The sequence below is a fragment of the Pogoniulus pusillus genome, chromosome 4 (assembly GCF_015220805.1).
Source record: "Pogoniulus pusillus isolate bPogPus1 chromosome 4, bPogPus1.pri, whole genome shotgun sequence".
Classification (NCBI taxonomy): domain Eukaryota; kingdom Metazoa; phylum Chordata; class Aves; order Piciformes; family Lybiidae; genus Pogoniulus; species Pogoniulus pusillus.
In genome coordinates, this window is record NC_087267.1 from 21,201,544 (window position 1) to 21,213,984 (window position 12,441).

At 49.9% G+C, this 12,441-nt stretch overlaps 1 protein-coding gene across 1 annotated transcript in view; it reads left to right on the forward strand.

Annotated features, from left to right (window-relative positions):
• Positions 1-4,658: 4,658 nt before the first annotated feature.
• The window catches only part of GALNT8 (polypeptide N-acetylgalactosaminyltransferase 8), a 29,817-nt gene continuing 22,034 nt past the window's right edge, over positions 4,659-12,441 (forward strand). Inside the window, exons 1-2 of the mRNA XM_064142871.1 lie at positions 4,659-4,854; positions 7,299-7,587. Coding sequence (XP_063998941.1) covers positions 4,659-4,854; positions 7,299-7,587 — 485 coding nt within the window. The remainder of the gene's footprint in view (positions 4,855-7,298; positions 7,588-12,441) is intronic.

Below are 12,441 nucleotides of genomic sequence, written 5' to 3' on the forward strand. Positions count from 1 at the left end.
GGGGTGAGGTTCCAGGAAAATGAAATTGTTCTATTGTTTATTAATTGCTGACTCGGCCACATTAATTCCCTGCCTCCACAGCACATAGAAGAGGAAACTCAAGAAAGGTGGGTTAGATAATTGAACTGTGAGCTGAGCTGGCAACTGGCTCAGCTACTGAGCTTGGAAGAGTTGTGATCAGCAGTGCAGTGTCCAGTTGGAGGCCCTGTGTGGCTCTTGGTGTTTTCCACAACACTTTGTCTTACAGCAATTTTGTTTCCTACTTTGTTCAAAGTACAGTGTGATTTCTTTTGTATCGTAGAAGAGAATCATAGAATGGTCCAGGTTGGAAGTGACCTCAAGAATCATCCAGCTCCAACCCCCCGCCATAGGCAGGGACACCTCCCACTAGAGCAGGTCGCTCAAGGCCTCACCCAACCTGGCCTTAAACACCTTCAGGGAGGAAGCAGCCACAACCTCCCTGGGAAACCCATTCCAGTGCTTCACCACCCTCACTGGAAAGAACTTCCTAACATCCTGTCTAAACCACCCCTCTGCTAGTTTAAACCCATTACCCCTCGTCCTGTCATTACAAGACCTTGTCAATAGTCCCTCCCCAGCCCTCCTGTAGGTCCCCTTCAGATACTGGAAGGCCACTATAAGGTCTCCTCGAATCCTTCTCTTCTCCAGGCTGCAGAGCCCCAACTCTCATAGCCTGTCCTCATAGCAGAGGTGCTTCAGCCCTCTGAGCATCTTGGTGGCCCTCCTCTGGACTAAATCGATTCCATTAGGAATCTTGAAATGGTAGGGGGGAGGGGGAAGTTGCTTATTTTGGAATAGTCCAGAGTAAAAAAAATAAATTCAGTTCCATCAGTGAATTTAGTTTGTTTGTTCGGTTTTGTTTCATTCCCTACTCGTTTATCTGTGAGAGGATCTTCTTTCTTACCCCTAGTTTCTCAGCTTGCAATCGTTTTTCAGTCAATCTGCAGAGCCATGAAGGTTCCTTAAATGTGTGGGTGTGAGACTCCCGCTTAACAGCCCTGGGGGAGAAGGAAGCAAAGGGCTGCTGCTTCCCGTCCTTCCCACAAGAGGGCACCGGTAGAGCAGAAAGCGGCAATGCTCCTGAAGCAGGCTGGGTGCCGCTGCTCCTTGCAGCCTGGTTCCTACTCTGGCTTTGCCATTTGTCCCCTCTGTTCTTGCCTTCACGCAGCTTTTTTCTTGCTGGATATTTCCTTGGTGTGGACTACAGCCTCCCTTCAGGTAGTTGTAGAATACCTGAAGGGAGGCTGTAGCCAGGTGGGGGTTGGTCTCCTCTCCCAGGCAGCCAGCAAGAAGGGGACACAGTCTCAGGTTGTGCCAGGGGAGGTCTAGGCTGGATGCTAGGAGGAAGTTCTTCAGAGAGAGTGATTGGCATTGGAATGGGCTGCCCAGGGAGGTGGTGGAGTCACTGTCCCTGGAGGTGTTGAAGAAAAGCCTGGATGAGGCACTTAGTGCCATGGTCTGGTTGATTGGCCAGGGCTGGTTGCTAGGTTGGCCTGGGTGATCTTGGAGATCTCTTCCAACCTGCTTGATTCTATGATTTTTATCTCTTCTTTCTACAGTACCAATGTACTACCCTTTCTTGCCCTGGAAGACTGGTGGCCCTGGGAGCCTGCTCTGGGTGGTACCACAGAGAGTAAGAATCACAGAATTGTCAGGGTTGGAAGGGACCTCAAGGATCATCTAGTTACAACTCTCCTGCCATGGGCAGGGACACTCTCCAGTAGATCAGGTTGCTCAGAGCCTGACCTCAAAAAGAATTCCTAGGTTTGGATAAAATGCCACTGACTTCAGTTAGTGTGGGACTTTCACTTAGTGTTTCCTTCTTACCTGCTGAGAATGCTGAGTGTGTGACCTCAGAACTTCTGCATCTCAGAAGCTGTATTCCCTCCCTCCTTTTTTAACTGTATCACACATAAAGGAGCACTTCATGATCCTGGAAGTGAATGGGATGGTACTGATCTCGTTGGCATGTTTATGTTCACTCTTGTTTTCACCCCAGCCTACTCAAACCATGCAGAAAATGCTCCTTAATTACCAAAGAAGTAATTTTGTTGGTATTTGTAAGCAAGCATTGAGTGCTTTATATATTTTACAAGACCCAGTATTTAAATACTGCTGCGCTGCACTCATACTGTTGCAGTGCATAGCAAGGTGTTTGTGACTTCACTAGGACATAGTACAGTATCACGGTATCATCAGGGTTGGAAGAGACCTCACAGATCATCAAGTCCAACCCTTTACCACAGAGCTCAAGGCTAGACCATGGCACCAAGTGCCACGTCCAACCTTGCCTTGAACTGCCCCAGGGACGGCGACTCCACCACCTCCCCAGGCAGCCCATCCCAGTGTCCAATGACTCTCTCAGTGAAGAACTTTCTCCTCACCTCCAGCCTAAATTTCCCCTGGCACAGCCTGAGGCTGTGTCCTCTTGTTCTGGCGCTGGTCACCTGAGAGAAGAGAGCAACCTCCTCCTGGCCACAACCACCCCTCAGGTAGTTGTAGACAGCAATAAGGTCACCCCTGAGCCTCCTCTTCTCCAGACTAACCAATCCCAGCTCCCTCAGCCTCTCCTCGTAGGGCTTGTGCTTGAGGTCTCTCATCAGCCTCGTCGCACAAGCTGCTCTTTGTTCCTTCCCATTCTCTCTCTCTTGTATTTTTTAATGGCTCTGAAATGAGCTTTGCAATAAACCCAGTGTATTTCAGCTGTGGTCAGCAGGTTTACCGTGCTGTGTGTGGTGGTGTGTGAACCCTGGACCTGCTCTGCCTTTTCACCTTAGCCCTTCACACAATGGTTGATCTGATGGCAGCTGCATGTCACAAGACACTCTGTTGTGTTCTTGCTAGCTTGGTTTTGGTTTTTTTTCTTCATTTTGCAAGTTGAATCTCATTATGGAGAAGAGAAGACTGAGGAGAGATCTTACTGCTCTCTACAGCTGCCTGAAAGAAGGTTGGAGTGAGGCTGGTGTTGCTCTCTTCTCCCAAGTAAACAGCAACAGAATGAGAGGAAATGGGTTTGAGTTATGCCAGGGGAGGTTTAGATTGGACAGGAGGAAAAACTTCTTTAGTGAGGGAGTGGTGAGGACTTGGAAAAGGCTGCTCAGGGAGGTGAGGGAGTCACCATCCCTGGAGGCATTCAAGAAGGGTGTAGATGTGATGCTTCAGGATACAGCTGAAGTCATGGTAGTTGGGTTATGGTTGGACTTGAGCTTGGAGATCTCTTCAGCCTTTATGATTCTATTTAATTCATTTGTTTGTTTCAAGACCCATTTCTGTTTGAGATCTTTTACTTTTCTCTTGCCTGGATTTCCATAATATTTAGACAAAAGCAGGATCTGTATCTTCTGCTGAAACCACTTTTGCCTTCCCTTTGCTAACATTTGTGGGGAAAAAAATAAAATTGATTTCTTTCTTTCCAAACACACAACTCATTCTGATGCTGGGCTTCATCTTTTTATTTCTGCCTCCCTGCTCCAACCTTTCCCCTTCCAAAGACAAAAAGAAGAAGAAACGAACAACAAAATACACTCACACCCACAATTCTGATTCCATGGTGACCTTCTTGTGACCTTCCAGGATCTAAAGGGGGCCTACAAAAAAGCTGGGGAGGAACATTTTAGGCTATCAGGGAGTGACAGGACTAGGGCAAATGGAGCAAAGCTGGAGGTGGGGACATTCAGGCTGTACATGAGGAGGAAGTTGTTGAGCATGAGAGTGGTGAGAGCCTGGCATGGTTTGCCCAGGGAGGTGGTTGAGGCCCCATGGCTGGAGGTATCACAGTATCACAGTATCATCAGGGTTGTTAAGGCCAGGCTGGATGAGGCTGTGGGCAGCCTGCTCTAGAGTAGGGTGTCCCTGGGCATGGCAGGGGGGTTGGAACTAGATGATCTTTGTGGTCCTTTCCAACCCTGACTGATTCTATGATTCCCAAACAAAACCCCACCAACCAACCAACCACCACCACCACCACCAAAAAACCCCCAACCCCAAACACAACAAAAACAACCAAGAAAAGGTTCTGAAAGTCTAGAAGCAGCAGCAGTATTTTAGCACAAGTAAGCACATTTTGCTATACGCATCAGGAAGAAAACAAAAAATCCTATTGATTATCAGGGGAATGACCTGTTGGAAAGCAGCATAGAGGAAAGAGACATGGGGGTACTGGTGAACGACAGGATGACCATGAGCCAGCAATGTGCCCTTGTGGCCAAGGAGGCCAATGGTATCCTAGGGTGGATTAGAAGGGGAAGTGGTTAGCAGGTCAAAAGAGGTGGGAGCCCTGGTGAGGCTGCATCCAGGACACTTTGTCTAGTTCTAGGCCTGTCAGTTTGAAAAGGACTTGAGGGAACTGCTTGATGTTTGCTGTTGGTGTTCCAGGATCAGAAAAGTCATTCAAGCTTCCCTGACCTGGGGTGTTTTGTAAAGCTCAGCTCATTTAGCTCCACGTAAGTGGAGAACAGGTCTAAGCTTGATCCTATCATAATCTGCTTTATGACTCATTAAACTCTCTCTGTTGCTTCATCGTAGCTGTCAGTCAAAGCAGTAAAAGCAACTTGAAATGGAGTGTTGGGAAAGAAGAGTGCAGAACCACAGACAAACTCCAACCAGCTGCAGAGCACTGAGACCTTGTTCAGCTCGCAATGGCACCCTGGAAGAGACCCCATAAAGTCGCCTTGTTGCTCATCAATGCAGGGTTTGTGTGTTACCTTGTGCACCTACTGCAGGAGAAGAGCAAGGGAAAGCTTGCTTCCTTGGGAATGAATGGTGGTGTTCTGGACCAGCAAATGAACATCCTTCAGAGACTGGACCATTTGGACTGGAACCTTCATAATCTCTGTAAGTAAAGTGCCAGATTGCTCCATGTTTTGAGGATTAGGTGTCCAGATTTCCTGAAGGGAAAAAAAAATATCAGGGAGCAGTGGGTGTCCCTCAACAGTTTTGGCAGGTTTATTTAATTTTTTGTTGCTTTTCTTGTAATCCTGAAGAAGATTATCATAGAATGGCTCAGGTTGATAGGGGACCCTGCTCTCCCTCAGCTTTAAACTATTTCTCCTTGTCCTGTCTCTATATTCCCTGATGAAAAGTCCCTCTGCAGCCTTCCCGGGGGATCCCTTCAGGTACTGGGAGGCAGCTCTAAGGTCCCCCTGGACTCTTCTCTTTTCCAGGCTGAACAACCCCTGCTCCCTTAGCCTGTTCTCATAGCAGAGATGCTCCAGCCCTTGATCATCTTTGTGGCCTCCTCTGGACTCTCTCCACCAGCTCTGTGTCCTTCCTATGCTGGGGATGCCAGAACTGGAAGCAGGATTGGAGGGGAGGTTTCAGCAGAGCAGAGTCAAGGGGCAGAATCCCCTCTCTTCCCCTGCTGCCCACACATGAGAGTTGCCAAACTTCTCTACTTACACACAAAACAATGGAGCTGATGGAGCAGCTCCAGAGGAGGGCCACAAAAATGATCAAGGGTCTGGAACACCTCTGCTACAAAGACAGGCTGATGGAGTTGGGGTTGTTCAACATGGAGAAGAGAAGGCTCCAGGGAAACCTAATAGCAGTCTTCCAGTACCTGACTACAAGAAGGATGGATGGAGACTGTTTGCAAAGGCCTGCAGTGATAGGATGAGAGGCAATGGCTCCAACGCAGAGAAGAGCAGATTTAGACTGGATGTTTAAAACAGGTTATTTACTATGAGGGTGGTGGAACACTGGAACAGGCTGCCCAGGGAGGTGGTTGAGGCCCCATTACTTGAGATATTCAAAGTGAGGCTGGACAGGGCTCTGAGCAACCTGATCTAATGGAAGATGTCCCTGCTGGCTGAGTGGGGGTGGACTAGATGCCTTTTGGAGGTTCCTTCCATCCAGGACCATTCTATGAATGCCTAGCGACAGGACAAGGGGCAGTGGGTGGAAGTTGAGGCATAGGAGGTTCCATGTGAACCTGAGGAAGATTTTTTTTTTCCCCTGTGAGGTGAAAGAGCACTGGAACAGGCTGCCCAGGGAGGTTGTGGGGTCTCCCTCTCTGGAGATATTCAAGAACCCTCTAGATGCATTTCAGTGTGAACTGCTCTAGGTGATCCTGCTCTGGCAAGGGGGCTGGACCAGATGATCTTTCAGGGTCCCTTCCAGCCCCTCACATTCTAGGATTCTATGAATTCTATGACTTTATGACTCTGAATTCTATGACTCTATGAACTCTATGACTCTGAGATTCTCCTTTGTTCTGCTGTAGAGGGCTGGTTTACCATATTTACCTTCGGGAATATGTCCTGAATAGCCTCAGATCGTCTGTGGGTGTGGGTTTTGGTTTGATTTGGTTTGCTTTTTTTTTAATGGCATAATACTGTGAAGCTAATAAAACCTCTCAGGGGTTGGGGTTCATCCTGTTCACATCCTCCTGACCACAAGTAAATAATTCCAGTAAACTTACAAAAAGAGAGGGCAAAGGCTTATGTACTGTGTTTACCTTCAAGATAAACATGGTTATCACCAACCTGACTTGGATGGGAAGTCTATTATGAGTCATCGATTAAAATATAACAAGATGGCAATTATTTGACCTCCATTTAGTAGCCTGTGTCTTGTCTCTACACCCAGACTTCTCTGCTGATGCCAGTGCAGTGTCCTTCGCTCTGTGCTCCTGCAACTGAGAGCAGAATCTGATGCAGGGTGTGGTTAAAAAACTGTTCTTGTGGAGGAGGAAGAGTCTGAGGCTACTCATGTGAATAGCAGCTTAGCTGTAACTGCACTGTATACTGCACAGATACTGTAAGAGTATTTGCCTCTTGTGCTGTGCTGTTACAAGGAGAATTTCCTTTTAACCTTCCTGGGGAGGGACCTTTTACAAGGACTTGTAGTGACAGGAGGTGAGGGAATTGATTGAAGCTTGATGAGGTCAGGTTCAGACCAGAGATTAGGAAGAAATTACAGTGAGGGTGGATGAGACACTAGGACAGGTTGCCCAGGGAGGTTGTGGATGCATCCTCCTTGAAGGTGTTCAAGGCCAGGTTGGATGACGCCTTGAGCAACCTGGGCTGATAGAATGTGTCCCTGCCCATGGCAGGTGGGTTGGAACTAGATGATCTTTAAGGTCCCTCCTAACCCAAAGCACTCTAAGACTTAGTGAACAACCCAGCACTTTCCTGTGCGACCTGCCCTAGTTGATCTAGCAGTGAGGGTTGGACTCCATGATCTCTGGACATCCCTTCCAACCTGTAACATTCTCTGAATTGGCTGCCCTGTGATGATGGTTTTGCTGTTTTGCTCAATCCTCTTCTGTTTCCAATCAGCAAAGTCAGTGCAGGCATTCCATGGAAACATGAACCGTCTGGAACGTGAGCTGAAGCTGCAAGCTAACGCCGAGGCTAAAGCACACAGAGCTGCTGGCATGGAGGAGAAAAAGAAGACTCAGCACCGACTGCTGTACCCAGATTCATTTTTGTTCAAACACTGGGGAGCAGATTTAAGTGAAGAGGAACAAACTGTTGCACAGAACTTGTTCTTAAATTACGGGTATAATGTTTACCTCAGTGATCGTCTACCTCTGGATCGACCTCTCAACGACACCAGATCTCTCAGGTGCAGTATAAGCACTCTTTACATTCACAAGGAGAAAGGAATTTAAAGGGAAGAGGATCACAGGATGTTAGGGATTGGAAGGGACCTTCAAAGGTCAAATCCAACCCCCCTGCCACAGCAGGACCATAGCATCTAGCATAGGTCACACAGGAAGGCATCCAGACAGGGCTTGAAAGTCTTCAGAGAAGGAGACTGCACAACCTCTCTGGGCATCCTGTGCCAGTGCTCTGTGACCCCTTCAGTAAAGAAGTTCTTCCTTACGTTGAGCTGGAACTTCCTGTGCTGTAGTTTCCATCCATTGCCCCTTGTCCTATCCCAGGGCACAACTGAGAAGAGTTTGGTCCCTCCCTCTTGACCCCCAGCCCTCAGGTATTTATAGACATTTATTATATCTCCTCTCAGTCTTCTCTTCAGCAGATCAAACAGCCCCAGGTCCCTCAGCCTCTCCTCACAGAGCAATGCTCCAGTTCCTTCATCGTCTTTGTAGCCCTCCCTTGGACTCTCTCCAGTAGATCCCTGTCCCTCCTGAACTGGGGAGCCCAAAACTGAATGCAACATTCTGGGTAAGGTCTCAGAAGGGCAGAACAGAGGGGGAGGGAAACCTCACTTCATCTGCTGGCCACAGTCCTCTTAATGCTCCCAAGGATTCCATTGACCTTGGCCATTGCTGTGCCATGGATCACTTCCCAGCCTGTCCTAGTGCAGGTTGTTTTTCCTTCGAAGGTGCAGGCGCTTAACCTTGTTGAAACTCATTAGGTTCCTCTGTGCCCAGCTCTCATAGAATCATAGAATCAAGCAGGTTGGAAGAGACCTCCAAGATCATCCAGTCCAACCTAGCACCCAGCCCTGCCCAATCAATTAGACCATGGCACTAAGTGCTTCATCCAGTCTTGTCTTGAACACCTCCAGGGACAGCAACTCCACCACCTCCCTGGGCAGCCCATTCCAATGCCAATCACTCTCTCTGACAACAACTTCCTCCTAACATCCAGCCTAGACCTCCCCCACCACAACTTGAGACTGTGTCCCCTTGTTCTGTTGCTGGGTGCCTGGCAGAAGAGACCAACCCCCACCTGCCTACAGCCTCCCTTTAGAAAGTTGTAGACAGCAATGAGGTCAGCCCTGAGCCTCCTCTTCTCCAGGCTGCACACCCCCAGCTCCCTCAGCCTCTCCTCACAGGGCTGTGCTCCAGGCCCCTCACCAGCTTCGTTGCCCTTCTCTGGACACATTCCAGCACCTCAACATCTCTCTTAACTTGAGGAGCCCAGAACTGTACACAGCACTCAAGGTGTGGTCTGACCAGTGCTGAGTACAGGGACAGAATAACCTCCCTTGTCCTATTGGCCACATTGTTCCTGATCCAGGCCAGGATGCCATTGGCTCTCTTGGCCACCTGGGCACACTGCTGGCTCATCTTTAGCTACTGCTATCTACCAGTACCCCAAGGTCTCTCTGTGCCTGGCTGCTCTCCAGCCCCTCTGTCCCCAGCCTGGAGTGCTGCTTGGGGTTGTTGTGGCCTGTGCTAATTTCACAGTATCACAGTATCACAGTATCACCAAGGTTGGAAGAGACCTCACAGATCATCAAGTCCAACCCTTTACCACAGTGCCCAAGGCTAGACCATGGCACCAAGTGCCACATCCAACCTTGCCTTGAACTGCCCCAGGGACGACGACTCCACCACCTCCCCAGGCAGCCCATTCCAGTGCCTAATGACTCTCTCAGTGAAGAACTTTCTCCTCACCTCGAGCCGAAATTTCCCCTGGCGCAGCCTGAGGCTGTGTCCTCTTGTTCTGGAGCTGGCCACCTGAGAGAAGAGAGCAACCTCCTCCTGGCCACAACCACCCTTCAGGTAGTTGTAGACAGCAATAAGGTCACCCCTGAGCCTCCTCTTCTCCAGGCTAAACAACCCCAGCTCCCTAAGCCTCTCCTCGTAGGGCTTGTGCTCGAGGCCTCTCACCAGCCTCGTCGCCCTTCTCTGGACACGCTCAAGCATCTCAGTGTCCTTCCTAAACTGGGGGGCCCAGAACTGAACGCAGTACTCGAGGTGTGGTCTGACCGGTGCAGAGTACAGGGGCAGAATGACCTCCCTGCTCCTGCTGACCACACCACTCCTGATGCAGGCCAGGATGCCACTGGCCCTCTTGGCCACCTGGGCACACTGCTGGCTCATGTTCAGGCGGGTATCAATCAGTACCCCCAGATCCTTCTCTGTCTGGCTGCTCTCCAGCCACTCCGACCCCAGCCTGTATCTCTGCATGGGGTTGTTGTGGCCAAAGTGCAGCACCCTGCACTTTGAGCTATTGAACCCCATCCCACTGGCCTCTGCCCATCTGTCCAGGCGGTCAAGGTCCCGCTGCAGAGCCCTTCTGCCCTCCAGCTCAGTCACATCTGCCCCCAGCTTAGTGTCATCTGCAAACTTGCTGATGACTGACTCGATGCCCTCATCCAGATCATCTATGAAGATGTTAAAGAGGATGGGGCCCAGCACTGATCCCTGAGGGACACCACTAGTGACTGGCCGCCAGCTGGATGTGGCACCATTCACCACCACTCTCTGGGTCCAGCCCTCCAGCCAGTTCCTAATCCAGCATAGAGTGTTACCATCCAAGCCGCGGGCTGACAGCTTAGCCAGCAGTTTGCTGTGGGGGACAGTGTCAAAGGCCTTGCTGAAGTCCAGATAGACCACATCCACAGGCCTCCCCACATCCACCAAGCGGGTCACCTGATCATAGAAGGAGATCAGGTTAGAAAGGCAGGATCTGCCCTTCCTAAACCCATGCTGGCTGGACCTGAGATCTTTGCCATCCCTCAGGTGCGCAGTTATTGGCCCCAAGAGAACCTGCTCCATCAGTTTCCCTGGCACTGAGGTCAGGCTGACGGGTCTGTAGTTCCCAGGTTCCTCCATCCGACCCTTTTTGTGGATGGGGACCACGTTGGCCATTTTCCAGTCTCCTGGGACCTCTCCGGTGAGCCAGGACTGCTGGAAAATGATGGAGAGTGGCTTGGCCAGCTCAGCTGCCAGCTCTCTCAGCACCCTGGGATGGATCCCATCTGGTCCCATGGACTTGTGGGTGTCCAGATGGCTCAGCAGGTCCTGAACTAATTCCTCATGAATTTCCAGGGCAACACACTGCTCCCTGACCCCATCCCCCAGTTTAAGAGGCCATTTGCCTCCTCCTCCTCTCTCCTTACTGTTGAAAATTTGAGCCTAACTAGAACATTTTGGTGAGAAGAACTGGATTATAGGCTGTGGAAGGAGAACAAGGCTGGTGTTTACTTCACTCAAAGGCTTGCTGAGATGTATAAAAACAAGAATCCAAGCATTGGTAAGGTACTTCTGCTGGGGAGCTGCATTTTTTTCCTCTCTCTAGCCTCTCTGCCATTTCTTTGACTAATCCACTTTGCTTCCTAACCCCATGGCCAAACCTCCATTCCTTGGGACTGGGGTAAGGCTGACGTCGGGGGGAGAAGGTGGAAGGGCAGTTGGAAGCCCCTCCTGGGGACTCAGGTTTCTGGGAGGGCTATTGTGTTTCTGTATTACCTTTTACCTGCTCCTTATCCAGACCAGGAGGTCACTTGCTTGTCCCCTCCCTCATAAGTAAATAATCATTGCCTGTGTTCAATTTACTCAAATCTCTATCTGGATCAGACAAGTGCCAGGCACAAATCCAGGTGGGGTGCAGAGTGGGTTGAGAGCAGGTCTGAAGAAAGAGACTTGAGGATGTTGATCAAGGAGAAGCTCCTATGAGCCAGCAGTGCTCTCATCTAGCCCAGAAGGCAGCCCTGTGCTGGGTTGCATCCAGAGGAGTGTGGGCAGCAGGGCAAGAGAGGGGTTCTGCCCCTTGACTCTGCTCTGCTGAGACTTCATATCCAATCCTTTCTCCAGTTCTGGCATCCCCAGCATAGGAAGGACACAGAGCTGGTGGAGAGGGTCCAGAGGAGGCCACAAAGATGATCAAGGGCTGGAGCATCTCTGCTATGAGAACAGGCTAAGGGAGCAGGGGTTGTTCAGCCTGGAAAAGAGAAGACTCCAGGGGGACCTTAGAGCTGCCTCCCAGTACCTGAAGGGATCCCCCGGGAAGGCTGCAGAGGGACTTTTCATCAGGGAATATAGAGACAGGACAAGGTGGAATGGTTTAAAGCTGAGGGAGAGCAGGGTCAGACTGGATCATGGGAAGAAGTACTTCAGTATGAAGGTGGTGAATAGGCTGCTCAGGGAGGTTGTGGTTGCCTTCTCCCTGGGGTTGTTCAAGGCCAGGCTGGATGAGGCCTTGAGCAGCTGAGTCTGGTTGAGACGTGTTCTCTCCCATGGTGGGGAAGTTGGAGTAGATGAGCTCTGAAGTCCCTTTAAACCTGAGCCATCCTATGACTCTATATGTTTTCAATGTTTTATAACCATTCTGGATTGAGAAACAGTAATTGTTTGTTTGATTTTTTTTTATGGCCATAGAATCATGGAATAGAATCATAGAATCAGTCAGGGTTGGAAGGGACCACAAGGATCATCAAGTTCCAACTCCCCCTGCCATGCCCAGGGACACCCTACCCTAGAGCAGGCTGCCCACAGCCTCATCCAGCCTGGCCTTAAACACCTCCAGCCATGGGGCCTCAACCACCTCCCTGGGCAACCCATGCCAGGCTCTCACCATTCTCATGCTGAAGAACTTAACAAACCAAACTTTCCACTTCACCCCAATAGTTTGTACACATACATAGCACAAGTCAAATAAACAAGGATGTTTACATTTGGCATTTCCTTTTTTTCATCCTTAACACTGAGACATAGGCTGGATGTTAGGAAGAAGTTCTTCCCAGACAGAATGATTGGCATTGGAATGGGCTGTCATTGCT